Source organism: Ambystoma mexicanum, chromosome 6q (genome assembly GCF_040938575.1).
Source record: "Ambystoma mexicanum isolate Mex_15411 chromosome 6q, UKY_AmexF1_1, whole genome shotgun sequence".
Classification (NCBI taxonomy): domain Eukaryota; kingdom Metazoa; phylum Chordata; class Amphibia; order Caudata; family Ambystomatidae; genus Ambystoma; species Ambystoma mexicanum.
The window spans coordinates 1,357,373,325-1,357,391,592 of NC_090937.1; the positions used below are offsets into that span (position 1 = coordinate 1,357,373,325).

At 45.1% G+C, this 18,268-nt stretch overlaps 1 protein-coding gene across 3 annotated transcripts in view; it reads left to right on the forward strand.

Moving 5' to 3' along the window:
• EVC (EvC ciliary complex subunit 1) overlaps positions 1–18,268 on the forward strand; it is a 946,714-nt gene that overhangs the window by 36,085 nt on the left and 892,361 nt on the right. For all 3 annotated transcript variants that reach the window (XM_069631973.1, XM_069631974.1, XM_069631975.1), the window contains exons 2-3: positions 1,345–1,473; positions 13,273–13,359. In XM_069631973.1, the coding sequence (XP_069488074.1) occupies positions 1,345–1,473; positions 13,273–13,359 (216 nt within the window). The remainder of the gene's footprint in view (positions 1–1,344; positions 1,474–13,272; positions 13,360–18,268) is intronic.

Below are 18,268 nucleotides of genomic sequence, written 5' to 3' on the forward strand. Positions count from 1 at the left end.
CTGCTTGTAGACCGGGAGTATCGGGGTTCCGACTGCCTGAAACGCGCCTAGGCGCGATTCAACAGTGGTCAGTTCCTGTCTAACCTGTCAAAGCAGACCAACCTCTTTGGCAATGCATTCCCGTCGCATCACGCATTTGAATCTTTCCCAGAGGGTCCCTGCTGACTCCACTGAGCCCACATTGATCTCGAAAAAGGTATCTATAGCTTTCACAATGTCGTTGCGGAACAACATGTCCGCTAGTGCCTTCCCTTTGAACCGCCATGGTTCCTTCTCACTCGCCCTTCCTGATAGCTCCATGTCCAGTGCCAACAGGGCGTGTTCCGAGAGGGTGCGAACCAGAATAGTGACTTCCTTAACTGCTCCAATCAGTACCTGTGATATCAAGAAGAAATCTAAGCGTGACGCTGTGCCATGAACAGAGGAGTGAAAGGTATACTGGCGACCACCTGGATTCTTTAGCCGCCACAGATCTTCTAATAACTCCCATGTCTGGACCATTCCTCCTATCTCATCCTGACCTCTTGTCGGGGTTCAGAGTGGGATTGCAGGTAATCCTTAATGTAATTCATGTGAATACAAATGGTTCATATTGCATAATGCATCACAAAGCTTTGACAGGAAAGCTGTAAGTAATTGATGGATTGATTAGCTGTATCCTAAAATCTGATTATTTATTTGAATTCCAATGACTGTAAAAGCAGAAAGGAGTAATGGTGTGGGGAGATAACTCTGGCACGCATGACACTTACTCTAATGAACACTAGAAAGGGGAGATAAAGGTGTGGCATAATGAGGCTGAATGGTCCTGCTGCGCGGGGGGAGGGGGAGCAGCAGTGTTGGCCACAGAGGCTATGAATACTAGAGTAACATGGACTGTTATCATGACTGGTACTCTTGTACTGATGGTTGCTGGCGGAAGTGGCACTGATAGATATTATCACTCAGGGATTTTCAAACTGTTGGTCTGTTATTAACTCTTCGACACTGATTGCCCTATGGAGGAAATCAACTGATTGATCTGGGGTGGGGCTTGGCAAGGAACGGCTTTGATGGCACTGTGGGATTGTTACTCATATTGCTGGCACTGGTGACCACTGTGAGTGCTAGTCTTATTACTTATGTTGACTGTGAATTCGGGGGCCACAAAACTTCCACTGATGGTCATTTCTTTCCCATCGCTTATTTGTTAATGGAACTGTAGATCCTATCTTCAGTCTGTATACAATACGTTGTCCTTTCATAACTAATGATACACCCTGTTGTCTTCAGAGGCAAACGCATTATTAAAGTAAGTGGTAATCTTATTAATCCTCAAATTACTTTTCTCTTTTCATTCAAAAGGATAATATTAGAAGGCTATCGGAAGAAGCTGACACTAACATGATGAAAAGGAATGAGTCGAAAAAACGACCTAGAGAAAAAAAGATGAACATGAAGGATGAGCCACCTACCGGAGAAATGTTGCTTGAAGTAAGTTCATTTTTGTTACCTCGCTTCTCTGTTTCGGCCTCCTCAATTACCAGTTGTCTGCAGCGTTAGGCTCTCTATATGTTTTGGACTACAACTCTCATCGGCCAAAGTCAATGGCAAGGGATCATGGGAGTCCTAGTCCAGCACATCTGGAAAGCTCAAGTTTGCAGACTCCTGTCATGTACTGCCTGTTACTTAAACCAGCATCTCGGGCTGTTTGTATGTGAGTAGCCTCAAACGTAGAGACCCAAAAACATAATCAAGTGTATGGTTATAATGAAGTGTATGGTTATATCTATGATTATATGTTGAAGTGCTCATACATAAATTCAATTACGATGACTGAACGAGACGATCGTAACGTTCAAGTATGCCAAACTCTTTAAATATCATAAGGGCCTGTCTCAAGAAGTTACTGTTGTGGTATTATACTTAAGAATGAGCAGTGCTCCAGAAAGTATAGCATAGGTATATTAATGGATACTGAAATTAGCTGGGACTGTAATAGGGTATAGTTCACTCAGGAGCTTACACTTCAGTCTACTCTTTGTTTCCAAGTAGAGGCCTTCCTGAGATACAAGCCCCATGCTGTCGATTAACTGTACCAAAAAAGCAATAAAAATGCACCAACACATTTTATGATCCACTACTGCATTGAGCACTCTATGGTTTCTGTATTCATTTTCTCTGAAAAACCTTTTGCATTGTGAACCAAGTGGGATCAGCTGATGTAAAACATTGGCAAGTCCTCCAATGGCATTTAGACAACACCTACACATCTGTTTATGTTCGCTGCCCAAAGGTTATATATTGATGTAGAAAAGGGGACAATTGGTAGTGTTTGTAACTGAAGTAACATTTTCCCAGTCTGCAAGAATGTCTATTCAATTATGAACCCTCTTATTATTATGTAGAATATTACCTTCTGAAAGATCCAATCTTGTCCACTTCGTGGTTCTCATTATCACTCAATTTGCATTAAACCTCTCCGCAATACAACTTTTCATTTTTGGCCAATTAAATTCCCAAGCTCCATATTGATAAAATATTTCATAGATCTTTTCATTGAACTTTCATGTGGATGGTTTTGCGTATTCATCACCAGCCATCTTTCTGCACAGGTACCCCCAATTAGACAGGCATTCAGGTAACTAAATTCCTGCTGCTTTCCCAAAGCAGCAGCTCCAATTATACACTGGAAGCCATTAATACACCACCAGTAGACCTGCCGTTGAGTCATTTATTTGCATGTTGAAAAAGGCAACACATCCACCCAACACCAGACGTTCCTGGAGCCAAGTCTCCTGGAATACTAAAACCTCATGTTTACAATGAAAATGCTTGGCTGAGAAGGGAGCAAAAAAGCCTTGTTCTCCTAGTATTCCAGGAGAGCATCAGCAATCTATCTTTATTTGCTTCTGGGGCATTCTGTTGTCATAGGTTGTAGCGCATTTGGAAGCCAAGACCAGCCTTTAATATCCGAGGAGGGGCATTCCACCTGTCAGTGTGTTACATTGTTATCAGAACAGCTCATTTTCAGGATAGGTTTTCGTCCACATTCTGATGCCTTAAGCAGACAACTCTTCATATCCTTCCTCAAAATCTTAAATCGGTCCCCTCAACTCCTTGGCGAGGCTACTTTCAATCTAGTAGACCTCAAAACCTCTAATTAATAATTCCTCTCTCTGTGAAATGACATGTTTCACTAGTCACATTGTAAAATGAATATTTACTTGTGATAGAAGATCCTTGGAGGAATTCTATTAGCTTTGTATTGCGGGACGTCATGACCCTTGGCGACGATATACTTTTGGATGTGCTGAAGAATATTTCTTCTATTCAAAGAGGAATCGGCTTCATTAAATAATTACCTCAAAACACACACCTTACTGTGATCATCCAGCTGTTTTAACACCACAGTAACCTTGCATTATCTGCCCCTCGCTTGATTGGTCATCCCTTTAATGCCATTTATCCAGTCGTTAACTGCATGCAAGTTCTTTGTCAACAGCAAGACTATAATATCTCAATCGTCTGCCCTAGTCCTTTTTTTAACATTTTTTCTTCAAACATTTGATATTCCCGCAAAAAAAAACAACCATCTTCTTGCTCTGTCAATGTTGTACTGACCGCATCACATATTATTTGTTCCTTCCGTGCTGTTGTTTTCTTTTAAATTATGTTACCCTTCACCTTTCCCCGTCTTCTAACTTTCCCATTTTTCAGAACACTATCCCATTTTTCATTCTGTCTTATCAGTTAGAATTTTACTGTATCTGTCTCTCTGTTTTCTAAAATGTAGTCATGCAATTGAAGTCACACGATCTTCCAGGTCCTTAAAGCCCCCACCCCCCGAAATGTTAATTGGTGATTCCGTATTATCCATCCTAGTAAAATAAGCATCATTCAAGCAGTCCGAGCCATCATAGCGTGTTTCCACCCATGTAGGGTCGATATTCCGATCCGTTGTTGGACTACTACGAAGTGCTAGTTCCACCGTCACTCTCCTGGTGTGGTATTCCATCCATAATACCCACAGACTTAGCCTCAAGAATTCTCAAAACCTCTTTCCTTGTCATGAATTGTCAATATAAAGCTGTGCACTGAAACGAAGACCAATCAGGACGTCTGTAAGTAGTGAAATATCGGCAGCCATCTCATCGTTAAGATACATTCATGATTTTAATACAAGGTGCAGAGGTCCAAGCGTGATCTGGCAGGTGTTTTCATGCCACCCAGATGGGTACAACTATTATTAATGCAGACAAGTATGTTGAGCACTGCGAGTTCACTAACGCTTCCTCACCTCTGTGTGTCACTCATTTCCATTTTGGGAAAAGTGTTGGATGGTTGTTTGAAGTTGATACTCTCGCTGGCTGTCTCACTAATAGCATTTGGAAAGCCCCGTAGGTTCCAATGTCAATGCCCGACTGAGGCATACACCATCTAACCCATCCGGCTAGAATCGCCCCTGCTGTGACCTTGAAAGGTTTGCTTAGTGAGATGAACAATTGTTACACCAGTTGCTCTAAGAGTACCTGTTATTTCTACGTATTTTTTCAGACACCGGTCCAGGCATAATTTAGATTGGTCTGGAAAAGCTGAGTAGGAAAAAGTTCTGAACCTGTCTTAGTTCTCTTGTTAATGTAAAATGTGACCCCTGAAGGGCTACAGGAGCTCCCGTCTGTTTTGAATGCTGTTACATTAGACACTCTTTTGCAAGATATGAGGCCGAGTAGTGTAGTGAGTTTTGCTGATATTGCTAATTCAGGACTGCATTCAGTTCCCACGTCTGTCTGTGAATGTTTGGGTAATGGAGGTCTTAAAGTCTCACTCCTCTAAGGAGTCTACATACAAGTGAGTGTTTTCCTACTGCCACATTCCCTATCTTGGGGTGGCCGGCAGATATGGCTGATCTACATGTGTTTACTGTTCTGTATGCCTTGACTTGTGCTGACAAAGCATCTAGAAAATTTACTATCTGGGTTAAATCTGCTCTCGTGGGATGTATGTGCCGTTCCACGCACCAGCTACTCCACCTTTCCAAAGCAAATCTGTAGGCTTTTCTGATACCCGGTGCCAAACCATCCTCGATTTAATTTTTCAGCGTCTCCCGAAAGTTCTGGCTTCTGCCAGGCCTCTGGAAATTGCCCACGCAATCAGTCTCAAGTCCCCTTCCTGGTTCAGTGGATGACTCTCCCCCACTGGATTCTGAATTAGCTCTTTGAACTGGGATAGTATCAGTGGTATGTTGATTGACAATTCGAGAAAGTCTGGGAGGGCCTGGCGTTACTATTATTATTGTTGTCTCCTGACCTGTGCTACCACTCTCTGAATCATTGCAAATGGGGGGGAAAAGCATATTCCTTGTACGGTCCCCAATTCTGTAGAAATGCGTCTGTTGCCTCTGCTGCTGGATCTAGCCTCCAGCTGAAGAAGCGACTCAGTTGAGCGTTCAGCATGGATGCGAAAAGATCCGTCCTTCTTGATCCCCTCATTTCCATCAGTGATAGAAATAGTGTTAGAAATAGTGTCCTGTCTAACTGCCAATCGCTGTCATCTCTGAAATGTCTCGAATTCCAGTCTGCCACCTTGTTTTGCAGACCCTGGAGATATTCTGCTGTAATACTTATCTTGTTCTCTAGGCACATATGCCAGAAATCCTTTGCCAGCTCCGCCAGCATTCTGGACTTTGTCCCGCCCAGCCTGTTTATGTAGCATACAGCGGAGACATTATCCATTTTCAGCTCCTTCTCTGACCACCTGACTCCCGTTGTCATCTCTCCGCAACAGGCCCCCCAGCCCCAATGGCTGGCATCTGATTCTATGATGAGGTCCGGGGATGAGCCAAATATTGCTCTCCCATTCCAGGCTTTCATGCGCCTTAAACACCACCATAGTTCTGTCCTCACCTTTTGAGGAGATCAGGACTCTCTCTTCGTAAGATAACCCTTTTCATAAGTGTTGGATCTGCAAGCACTGCAGAGTTCTATAATGTAGTGGCCCGCGTATATCGCCTGGATAGATGATGCTAGTCTCCCTACCAATCTGGCTAACTCTCTGAGCGATAACTCCTCCCTCACTAGTATTGAGCTGATCTCCTTCTTGATCATGTTCACTTTGGCTATAGGTAGGCTGGGCAAGGCTGTTCTCGTGTCTATCACGAATCGTAGAAACTCTATTGTCTGTATTGCTTTCAAACCGGATTTCTCCAAATTTATGAGAAATCCCAGATTATGCAATAGCTGCATTGTTACCTCAGTTTGTTGCACCAGCCTCCACCTGTCCTGCCACATCAGACAAAAGTCATCTAGGTACACTATCAGTCTGATGCCCTGTTCTCTTAGGTGACTCGCCACTATCCTCATCAATTTTGTAAATGCACAAGGTTGTAAATGCACAAGGCGCTGATGCTAGCCCGACTGGGAGGCATGTGAATTCCCACTTCTGGCCTCCCCACAAGAATCGGAGGAACCTCTGATCTTCCTTGCCATTGGGATCGTTAAGTAGGTATCTTTGAGGTCTATCCTGACCAACCAATCCTCCGTCTGTAACACGTCTCTCAAGAGATGGATGTCTTCCATCTTGAAATGTCTTTATGTCTATGCACCCAATTCTGTACCCAGTACACATTATATTGCTTGACTCTTTGCTGGAGCTGTGCATTTTATAGTGCTGGTGGGTTTCTGCAGGTTTACTGGGCCTGTACCCGTTAAAAAAGCAGCTTATGTGGGTCTGGGTTCTCTTACTGTTGCAGTTTGTATTGGGTCTGAGCCCGTCTTTTGTGCGTAGCACTTGTTTAAACAGCTGCCTCCTTCCCTGCTTGACGGCAGGTTAATTCTCTTTTCTTTTAGGCTCGACAAACCCTGCTCTCTGTCGGTATTATTTTCAGCCACCAGGTAGCGGTCTGTTGAACTTAAGAGTTCTCTTGACGGTGCAATGACCGTCACTTTCCTTGTGTTCGCGTTATTGCGTGTGTGTTATATTTCTTATGAGAGATTCCTTTTCGTGTCATTCGGAGCTTTCAATCCTTCCTTCAGATGGTCCCGGAATGTGATCATTGAACGCCAGATCCTTAATTGGTCCTGTTGCACTTAGGATCCCTTCCGTGACCACAGTGCCCCATCACAATACTCAGAGAACATTGTGTTCGCTGGAGCTTGCCGCCCCGTCGCGAAAGCTAAATTAAGGAGGTAAATGTAAACTCCCTGGCTGCGGATAAACTCCACCAAACCCTTTCGTGCTGCGCTTGTGCCTCTAGTCTAACATAATTCATCCAGTCACACACCATATAACAGTACAAATCGTATTCTGAGGTAAATCACTTTACTGGCTGCCCGAGCAGCAAAAAAGAGTAAGGACAGAGGAATGGAAAGGAAGATATTGGACTATGAGTATCAGGATTGGTTGAAATAGTCACGTGTTCTAGTTGGACATATCAAAAATGGACTACACACGAAAGACTATTCCTTGGGAAATGTAGTTTTTAATGTGTACAATTTTTTTATATTGTATTAGTTTCAATGCTGCTCGAGTTTAAAGTAAAGAGAAAGCATAATCCGAGCCTCCGATCTTGATATAGAATTGTATGCACAGTGAAAAAAGCAAAACGCAATGTAATATCACCAGTCCTTGTTGCACACAGCATTGGATGTTATGATCCACTCCCATTTAATTATAGTCCTCCCCTTCCCCCCACCTTGATACACACCTCTTTATGGACAACAGTCCTTTCACAGACACCCCTGTGCCTCTGTTCCATCAACCTCCAAGACTCCCTGCGCTATTAGCAGTGGTAATCTTCATTCTATGTCAAGATGGAGGCAAGCATTATGCTTGCTCAAAGCTTGTCATTACTGTCTCTGCCACTGAATGTACAGGCTTAAAATGGAATGTTGGAATGTTCTAAAAGTTGTATCACTGGCCCAGTCGGCCGCACGTAAGATATCTTGCAACATCGCACCCTGTGCTAGAGTTTTTGAAGCCATTGCGCCCCTAATGGAATGCACTCCAAAATTAGCCATATCTATTCCTTCTGACTGCATCACCTCTCTCACCCATCTTGCTATGGTGGCCATCGCTACTGCCTTGTGAGGTTTTCTCTGCGCTATTAGAAAATGTGTTGTCCCCATCGGACTCATCTCTGCGATCCTATGCTCATATTCTTTTATGCAGGCTGCTACACACCACTTGGGGTGTTCCTGCGGGTAGGGGTAGACTATTGCCATTGAATCTGTCTTTGTTCTTCTGACTAGAGTGAAGTTTACTCCTTCTGGGCCATACACTTTACTATTCACATCTAGGGCTCTGACATATGCTACTCTTCTACATGACACTAGGCACAAACGCATCGCCAGTTTCCCTGACAATAGTTTCAGTGAAAGGTATATGTTCCCTGGCCTGCTGGCTAGTAGTTTCAGGACTACTGAAACATCCCATAAGGTGTCAAATTTCGGCTTTGGCGGTTTCCTAAATCTTATTCCTTTAAGTAGACTAACTACCGCTATGTTCTCCCCTACGGGCAATCCTTCTATGGATATGTGATGCGCTGATATTGCAAATCTGTATGCTCCAATTGCTCTATATGCTTTCCAGTCTTGAAGCAGCTCTGCTAAGCATTTTAATATTTCTACAAAAGGGGCTGAAACGGGATGAAGACATCCTGTGACCACCACCGTGACCATCTATTCCAAGCTGCGTCGTAGCTCCTTCTAGTCGATGGTGCCCACGACTCCGCGATGAGGCTAGCAGCCTGCGCTGAAATTCCTGGGAGATTCCAGTGTCTCCTACTATAATGCACACTATCAGCCGAAGAGTCCCTCTCACTCTCAGAGGATAATACGATTTCCAGATCGAGGCACCACTATCATTGTCGCTTTCTCTTGGCAAACTTTCAGGGAAGGCGTAGTGCGTCTCTCCTCTCCAATCTTGGAGAAATGCATCCACGCCTGCTGCGATCGAGTCTAGTCTAAAGCTGAAGTCTAGTCTAAAGCTGAAGTATCTGCTCTTTTGTGCGTTCAGCCTGGACGCAAATAGATGTGTGTGTGTGTGTGTGTGTGTGTGTGTGTGTGTGTGTGTGTGTATGCTGGTCCCCAGAGCTCCTCTATCTGTCGAATGATGTCCTTGTCTAGCATCCAGTCCAGTGTCTGCCAGGTATCTGAAGTTCCAGTTCACTACTATGTTGAGCGAACCCGGAAGGTATTCCACTACTACTGAGGTCCCTGACTGTAGGCATAAGTGCCAGAAATCCTTGACCAGTTCCGCTAATAATTTGGACTTCGTCCCTCCTAAATGATTGACGTATCTGACAGCTGCTATATTGTCCATTTTCAGCAGGATACACAAATTCCCTCTGTCTTTAGTAAATGCCTTGATCGCAAATGACCCGGCTAATAGTTCTAGACAGTTGATGTGCAATTTGAGTTCTTCCATACTCCACTTTACCCCTGTCTCTAGCTCTCTGCAGTGGGCTCCACAGCCTGCCCTGCAGGCGTCTGATTCTATCACTAGATCGGGCCGATCACCGAATATGGCCTTCCTGTTAAAGGTGTCCGTATTCTGTAGCCACCATTCTAATTCTGTCTTCGACTCTACATTCAACTGCACTAGTTGATGGTATCATAAACCCTGTTCTAAGTGTTTTATCTTCAGCCGTTGAAGGGCTCGATAATGTAGAGGTCCTGGGAACATCGCCTGGATCGAAGCTGCTAGCAGACCCACTACTCTCACTATTGTCCGTAGAGAGATAACATTCTCGCTGAGGCAATTTCTTATTTCCCTCTTTATGTCTTTATTAATCTTCCTGGCTGGCAACTCTAGTGTGGCCGACCTGGTGTCTATGACGAACCCTAGGAATTACATTATCCTCGCTGGAATGACTTCTGATTTCTCCCGATTCACTAGCAACCCCTGTGACGTCAGGAGGGGTGTCACTGAGCTTGTCTGATATTGGAGCATTTTTTCTGCTGTTTGCCATCAGCGGGATGTCGTCCAGATATATTCTCATTCTTATCCCTTTCTCTCCAATTGCTGCTGCTATGGGCCGCATGAGTTTCGTGAATGCCCATGGTGCTGAGCCTAGCCCAAATGGCAATGTCAAAAATTGCTCGTCCAGTCGTACGCTAGGAAGGGGTGATATTTTTCTTGAACTGGTATTGTGAGATATGCGTCCTTCAGTTTGACTCTTGTGAGCCAATCGTCCTACCTGAGGGTGTCTCTGAGCTGGTGGATTTGTTCCATCTTGAAGTGGTGGTAAACCACCCAGCCGTTTATCTCTTGCAGGTTTATTATGGACCTCACTTTGTCTTTCCTGTGTACCAGGAACATGTTGCTTATAAACTTCGGGGTTGTAGTGCAAGGCTCTATCGCTCTTTTGCTCGCTAAGCTTTGCAGCTCTGCGTGTAAGGTCTACTTCTCTCTCTATGCTGAGTATGAGGGACGGGGGTGGGGTTGTGTGGGTATCTGTGTGAATTCTAGCTGCAGCCCTCTGAATGGTTGCAATACCCAGGTGTTGCTGGAAAGCGTGTGCCAGTTCCCCCAAAATGTCAATGTTCCCCCCCCCTACTGGCGGATATGTGTACTTTCTCACCTGTGGGGAAGTTCTGTCCTCTTCCCTGTGCTCTGCCTCGCCTTCTTCTCAGGAAGTGTCCTCTTGTGGGTTAGAAGACGTCCTGCTGCCTGTTTCCCAATAGTGGGCCCTGTTGTTCTGAGGCCTTCTTGTGGCTTGGTAGCAACCGGTCGCTCAGCCTCGGTGCTGACTGGTCCCGGCAAAAACTCTTCCGTGAAATATTTTCTTTATTGACGCTTGGACCTTCTCTAAGGAGGTGTAGGTTCCTACGAACCTCCCCATTTCCTTCCGGAAGGTCTCACCAAATAGTAGTCCTTGGGGTGCTTTACCCGCTTCGTACGACGCTAGGTCGCATAACTTGGGATCAATTTTAAGGAGCAGTCCTCTTCTGCATTCAGATGATATGGCGCAATTAGCTTTGCCCAGGAGGCATACTGCCCTTTGTGCCCAGTTAGCGAGGACTTCTGGGTCCACTTCTTCCCGTGTATCTCTTGCTCGTTCGGCTAAATACATGATCTTTGCGAGGGGTTCCGCTAGATCGAGCACCCTTTCCTGGCAACATCTCCAGGATCTGTCAATCCCTTTTCTGGGATCTCTGGAGGTCTTCGAAATGAAGGCTAGCATCTTCGGATCGATCTCCGGTGCTTCTGCTACCTTCCCCGGTAGTTCAGGTTTGGGGAATTCTGCCCGCATTCTTTGTCTTGCCTCTTTCTCTGGGGCTTTACGTAACCTGTGGGTCATGTATTTTGTGACCCTTGGCGATGGCAGCCAATCTGAGGATTTAGGGTTTCGATGTCCTCTGGCTCGAACATGTCTGAGATTCCCTCTTTGGCCTCTGTATTGTTGAGTTATCTCAACTTTTTCTCCGGCGGGGGCTGCACCTCCTCATCATCCCCTTCATTGTTGTCATCCTATAAGGGATGCGGGGACCCTGTGGGCTCTCTTCTTTGCCCATATTATCTTCCCCCGGGTAGGGGGGTCACGAGTCTCTGCACTCCTGACTTCTGCATGAATGCGTCTTGCGATCTTATGAATGCGTTGATAGCCTCAGGGGCTTTCAGTTTTGTCCCGTTTGGATGACTTGGGGGGGTTAGGGGGGTGAGGGGGGTGGGTGGGTCAGAAGAGTTCTTTCTCTTCTGGGTCTTCTTACACCCCTGTGGGTCCTCTGGCGTGACCCTTGTGGACCTGCTTTCTTTCGGTATGGTGCATGTCTCCTTCTGCCTCAGATATGTTCCAATGGTTTCTAGTCTTTCCTGCAAGGATTTCACTCCCTGAGCCACTGCCTCTATCATTGAGTCTCCCAGCACTTCTTTGAAGCTATAGGCCGGATCCTCAGAGTATGCTGCCTCTTTCTCTTCCTAGCTCCACTCGAATTCTGTCATCTTTCTGTGCTGTAATGTGCCTTGAAATACCTGTTATGGTGTAGTGGCAAGTCCAAAGACTCACTGTGTTGTTTTGTATGAGGCTGCACCTTTTATCCTGCAGTGCAGGCTTCAGTATGGCACTTTAAAAGTTTGCTATTGTAGTGACCAGCCTGTACCTTGCTGTGTTATGAGCGCTTTTTCCCTTGTATTTGAGGGTTCTGATGGTTTGCTCCTGCTCTGCGGGTGGCAGGTAAGCTTTCAAGTATTCATTTTGTTCTACAGTGTGAGAATTTGTTCTCTGGTGGAAGCGCGTACTGTAATAAATGGTTTTTTCTTGTTGCCGCGTGGGAACCCCCACCTTACCAAGGGTGGGGGCTCCCCACTCCTCCAATGGGCTTTGGACTATTTTTTGCGCTGTCCTCGCGTGTCCCGAGGCTCCCGCGAGCCTGACTCTGCCCCCCAAAGGTGGGGGCTGCTCTCGGCGACTAGCACTAGCTAGACTCCTCCTCTCCCAGGGAGGGGTTCACTTCTATTGCGTATGGGAAGGACGGTGAGCCCGTAGCATGCCGAGAATGTGGCATGGGGCAGCTGTCTTCCGAAATGAACTAAACCTGAAGTAAAAGGAACTGCAATGTGTCACTCGCTCCTAATCATTCCATTCTTTGGCATGGATGCCTACTTACTATTGTGCGCGCTGTCATACATCAATATTTAGCTTTGTAATCGAACAATCTTGCTAGATATACACATAAATTACACAGCTAAAAAGGAACACTACTTAACTGCTTGGAGAGCAGGAAAGAAGAGGGAGAGAACAGGAAGAGGAAGGACTAGGGCCACCTGACCAGTACATTGGGACTACGTTTGGCCTGGGATAAAAGGGAAATGTAGTTTTTGTTTGAAAAAGTAAAACAAAAAAGTAATGTTTTTTTCATATGGAAAGTTACAAAATGTGTTTTTATTGTTGAAACTGCTGGAGACAGAAATAAATTGTAGTTGAAGCATAATGCTTGCCTCTGTCTTGACATAGAATTATTGTATTTCATTGTTGCCATAATGAGAAACTTCTGGGAGAGAAGCTGCTGTGCTTTACTGAGCATTGACGTTTCACAGGAGAAAGTGTGAATGCGCAAATTATGCTGTTTTTTAAGGAACACATGGAGCTTTCCGTGTCTTTCAAGAGCACTTCTTTCAAACGCATGTAAACACAAAGTAATCGTACCCGTTCCTGACGCCCATGTATTAAATGACTGCCTGTTAGTAAAATGCACCTCAGCACAGCGTGGCGAGTAAGGTCATTCGTTTAAAGCCTTGCCACAGCTGCACAAAGTGTCCCCATGAAGTCACGCCCTTTCTCTTTTTCTGCAGGATGATGAGTTTTCTTCTGCACCTGGTGATATTGCAGCATTCGCTTCAAGAGCAAAAGTTATTTATCCAATAAATCAGAAGTTTAGGGTAAGTATTTAGTGCAACCTTTATAATAAACTGAATGTCCTGTCAAATGTCAAATGTTTTATTTCCTTGAGTTAATAATGATTGTGTGTTTTAAAGTTATGCAGTTATTGAAAGCTTTTAGGGCTCTACCAGCCCAGAGGCAATATCAGAATGACCGGAGCTGACGCAGAGGGTGATTATCACAATCGGTCAGCATCCGGGAGTTGCTATATTCTATGGGCAGATTATGCCGGTATTGCTTCTGGTCACAGATAGCCATAGGAATCCAACCAATACGGAAAACTTTTTGAGGGTTTTATTTCTAATACACAGAAGGTGTTCCGGAAAGCTTGGGTATGGCTAGAATAAGGGGGCCCCTATGACTTTTCCTCATTCTTCCCAGGGTTCTGTCTAACCTAGTACAGGCGTCCATACTTTCCCTCTCGATGTTCTAACTCTAGTACCAGGTAACCTCTAGTGCATTCACTGAAGGAGGCAGAAGGGTTGTGGCCATTTCTAACTCTCTCTCCTTTCGCCATTTGGGCAGTTTTTCCAGGCTCTCACCTCCGAACCTTTTGCACCTTTCTCCACTTCTTCAGTGTCCTCTTTTCTCCACACCCCTCTGCCCTAGCACTTACCAATCTCACCATTTCTCTACCCTTCTTCTACTTCCCTCTATAGACCACAGCCACCATCCCATGACTAAACTACACAACCTACTCCTCCTTCTCTCTCTCTGTCCTGATCTTACCACACTCCCTGCTTTCTATCCCTGTTTCACTATCTCCTTCCCTCTCCAGCCACTATCCTCCAACTCTTCTCTCCATATCTGCTCCCTTCCACCAATACCCCTATTTCCTCCCACTATCTTCAAGCCTCTCTCTATTTCTCTGACACTTACTCCACAAACGCCTACACTCACTAACCCTCTTCTCTCTCTTTCTCTCCCTAGCCCTTCCTCACTCTCCCACATCACCCATCCACCCAACAACCTGCACTACGCTCCCTCAATTGGTGGTACTCTCTCTCACACATGCCTTATCTTCACGCCCAAACACTGCCACAGTCCATCTGACACTCATCTCCACTGTCTGCCTTCCAGTGCCTGGTCTCTCAGTCCACCAACTCCACTCCTGACCTCGCCAGAACACGTTCAAAGTGACCTGTCCTGGCTGGGCTTGTATAGCCTAGCTTACACTATTCTATCTTCTTCCAGCTCCCATTGGTTATTTGTCAGCTTCCTCATGCGCCTAAACTGTGGCCTGCCTTCCCTCTGCAATTGGGACTGAGTGTAGCAGTTTTCGTCTCTGGTGGGGTCTGGATGACAGCCGGAGCAAATGGTTTGTTTTTACAATTCTCGTCAACCGTACCCATCTAGGTTTCCTGGCACAGTTCACATGGGGCACGTCTGGAGGTGAGGGTTTGTGCAACAGTCGTCTCGGTGTCACTCGGCTTCCGCTGACCAGGTTATATTCCTGCAATTCTGCAACAGATGTTCTTGGTTTTGGTTTGGGCACTGCTGGGAGATGAGGATCTGCAATACAAACAAGAAAACCCTGGACAGAACAGCGATTGATGGGTATTTTCGAAAGGACATTTCTAAAGTGAAATATTTCTACTTGCTTTGTCTGCTGGAGTTGCAGGTGTTATATAAGATGATCACATCACCGCATTCTTTGCAATTCAGCCACCCTTGATGTAAAACTCACTACGGTTTCCTTTTACTAATTTGTGCTTGTTGCCAACCGATGAAGATCTTTGTGAATGTGAAACCTCATGCATTAGTCCATCTCAGGAAAATAATATCAGTTATTCCAATAAAATGCATCAAAACTAGCAGTTTTAATGATTTTTACATAAGCCTTGTAACTCTGAAGATATTGCAAATGCATTGCAGAGCATCAGGTGTGGAGCAGAGAGAGGAAGAACAGAAGAGACTAGACAGAAACAGATGTCCAAGACACAAAGACTACATCACGAGAGAGCTACAGAACAGGAGGTGGTTAAGCAACGTGAGCCACACTACAGGTTTTAGGGTTCCTTTGTGGATGCGGCAGCAGGAGCAACACTTAGTCCTGTCGCGGCCGCCAGAGATGAGAGCAGCCAACCCCTTCGTAGCGGCGTACAAGTTGCCCTGGAGATGTGGGAAGCATATGGCTGTTCGCCGACGCTTGCATCATAGGGTAAGAGGGGACTAGGGATGTGGCCATGCAGCTTGGTCCTTTCCTCTAGCCATGTGCAAAGAGATCCAAGACTCTACTCAAGTTTCCAGCCCTCTAAATCCATGTTGGTCCTATAGGTTTGTAACCGAAGAGGAAACCCTAGCGTAGAAAGATCATTTTTCTAGACCACTTTGGTAAGTAGGAATGAGAGCGAGAACCCAACACTACATCATTCCTGCTGATCTTACTGCAACCATACAAAATTGAATTGACATAAATGGATGAGCCATTAAGAACTAAGGTCTCCCAAAATCATTCCCTAGTGAGTACCTTAGCTATCTGCTTCAACACTCAAAAAAGAAACTGGTAACAAGGGTACAGACTATCAACTCAATGACGGTGCAAAGCGGAAGGGCCGTTACCAGTGCGACAGGATCAGTAAGCAGACCCTGCCAAGAGGGGATAGGGACCGCTCTTAGCCTGGGGTGGAGGCCTGCCAGGGTGGAAGTTGGAGGCAGTCCTACCACAGAGGGGGGAAGGTGGCAGTTGTGGCTACCCCAATTAATGTGCATTCTTATAATGCTGCTAGGTGATTGTGCACAGTGCTATTGGCAATCACTGAATATCTGTTTCACATGAAGCTGGCTAGTTTTTCCATTATCTGGTCCAGGAAACTACATTTACCGGCATATCTCAAGGTAGAAACTGGAAGGACCAACCTAATCAAAGCTCCACCGAGTGGCAGCTTATCTATGAGCCCAAACTGGAAATGTCCTACAGGGAACCTTCTAGTCAGCACAAAGCCGCAGACTAAGGTAAAACTTTTCAGTCTTTTGGTGCTTTCCCAAACATTGGAGAAATGCTTTAAAAAGTGAATTTGAAAATATGTAGATTTTGGCTCAAGGTAAAGGGAGCTCAGTTTGAAAAGACAGAGGAAGCATGATATTGTGTATTCATTTCACAGGTAAAATTGTATTGCCAATGGCATCTGCACACAAAATTGCTATTGTTAGATCCTGGTTGCTTTTTCTCAAGGTCCAAACTGACTGATTCTAACAAAGTAATTTGAACACTTAATAGTACTGCAAAAGGTGTGGTATATCGCTAGGCAGTTATTTGATGCAAGACTTTAATTTAATCATTACCACTTAAATTTCTCCTAGCATTCTTCCATTCAATAATTCTTTAGTAATCCTGTTCCATTACAGAAGGGTGGTACCCTTATGGCACTTCCTGGTAAATGCATATTGCATGTGTACTCAGAAGCCCAAGCTGTTGGCTTTGCTGATGCGTGCTGGTTTCAGTTTGTCTCCCCGGTTGAAAGTGTTTATGCCCAGATGTGGGTGCCTTGCTTTCTATGCCTAGGGAATCAAGCCACACCTCAAGGTGTTGGTCCAACAAGGCCCTTCCTGAACATGTCAAGACTCGGATTGTCAAGTTTGGACCAGTGTGAGATGATCTTGTCATGCGTGCTTACCAGTGGGGTTTTGACCTAAATAGAAAGGGTGTTGCTAAACCTGAAAAAGATCTGGGGCTGCACTAATGTCAGGACTGTTGGAACTCTGGGCTAGCTAGCATTTTGGTTGTAGCCCCTGAGCTTTTATTCGGTGCTACAACCAAAAGACCCGGGCATTAGCCCCCTGGTCCAACAAGGCCCTTCCTGAACATGTCAAGACTCGGATTGTCAAGTTTGGACCAGTGTGAGATGATCTTGTCATGCGTGCTTACCAGTGGGGTTTTGACCTAAATAGAAAGGGTGTTGCTAAACCTGAAAAAGATCTGGGGCTGCACTAATGTCAGGACTGTTGGAACTCTGGGCTAGCTAGCATTTTGGTTGTAGCCCCTGAGCTTTTATTCGGTGCTACAACCAAAAGACCCGGGCATTAGCCCCCTAAATCCCTGCCCCCGATAGGAATACCTCTGCTAAATGGAATGTATCTTTGCGTGAAAGCCTAGCCTGATCGGACAGAACTTTTCATGATTTTAACTAAGTACTGAATTGATAAAATCATACTGTTTGAATACTATTAAAAGTGTTTGTATGCAAACAGAATATATCATGTGTATTGTGGGTTCCTGCTCTGCCTTTCTCCCCTCGACATCAGCCAGGGCATCTTAAAAGGATAAGCCCTCATTGGGAGGACCTCTCCCAGTGATGACATATCTTTTTAACATGTCTCTATTTGTAACAGAAATTTATTAGAGATGGGAAAAAGTAACGGCAGTGACCATGGCTGTGGCACCTTTTTCATAAACTGTTTAAATGTGATCATATGGTGATTAGAAATGAGGGGGTACAGAAAAAGCTGTGCAAAACAATGCTCTTATCATGCATTGTATTTCACTTTTGTGTCTTCTGATGAATGCTATGATGTTGCCCGTTCTCCTCTAAGGGGAGACAGTTTCCATGAGTCCAGGGAGGTGATGCCGCTACCCGAAAGACCCCTGGGGGTAGTACTTAGCGGGAGGATCTCATTAACCATTCCCCCTCTGGCATAAAGGGAGGACATCATGGGCCAATGCAGTATTCCCACCACTCACCCATCTCTTTCACAGCTCCTCCCTTATCTTTATCTACTTTTACCAACATCCCTATGTACTTATGCCAAACCTTTAAGACCTGTAGTACTGGGACAAGGAAGAACAGGATTGACAATACTGAATATCAATGTCAAGATACTGTGACGAAGAAGAGGCATGGTTCCCTGAAGAACCTTCAAGACAACCTTTTTAATAATCAGTCAAGTACTTTTATTCAAAGGAACTTA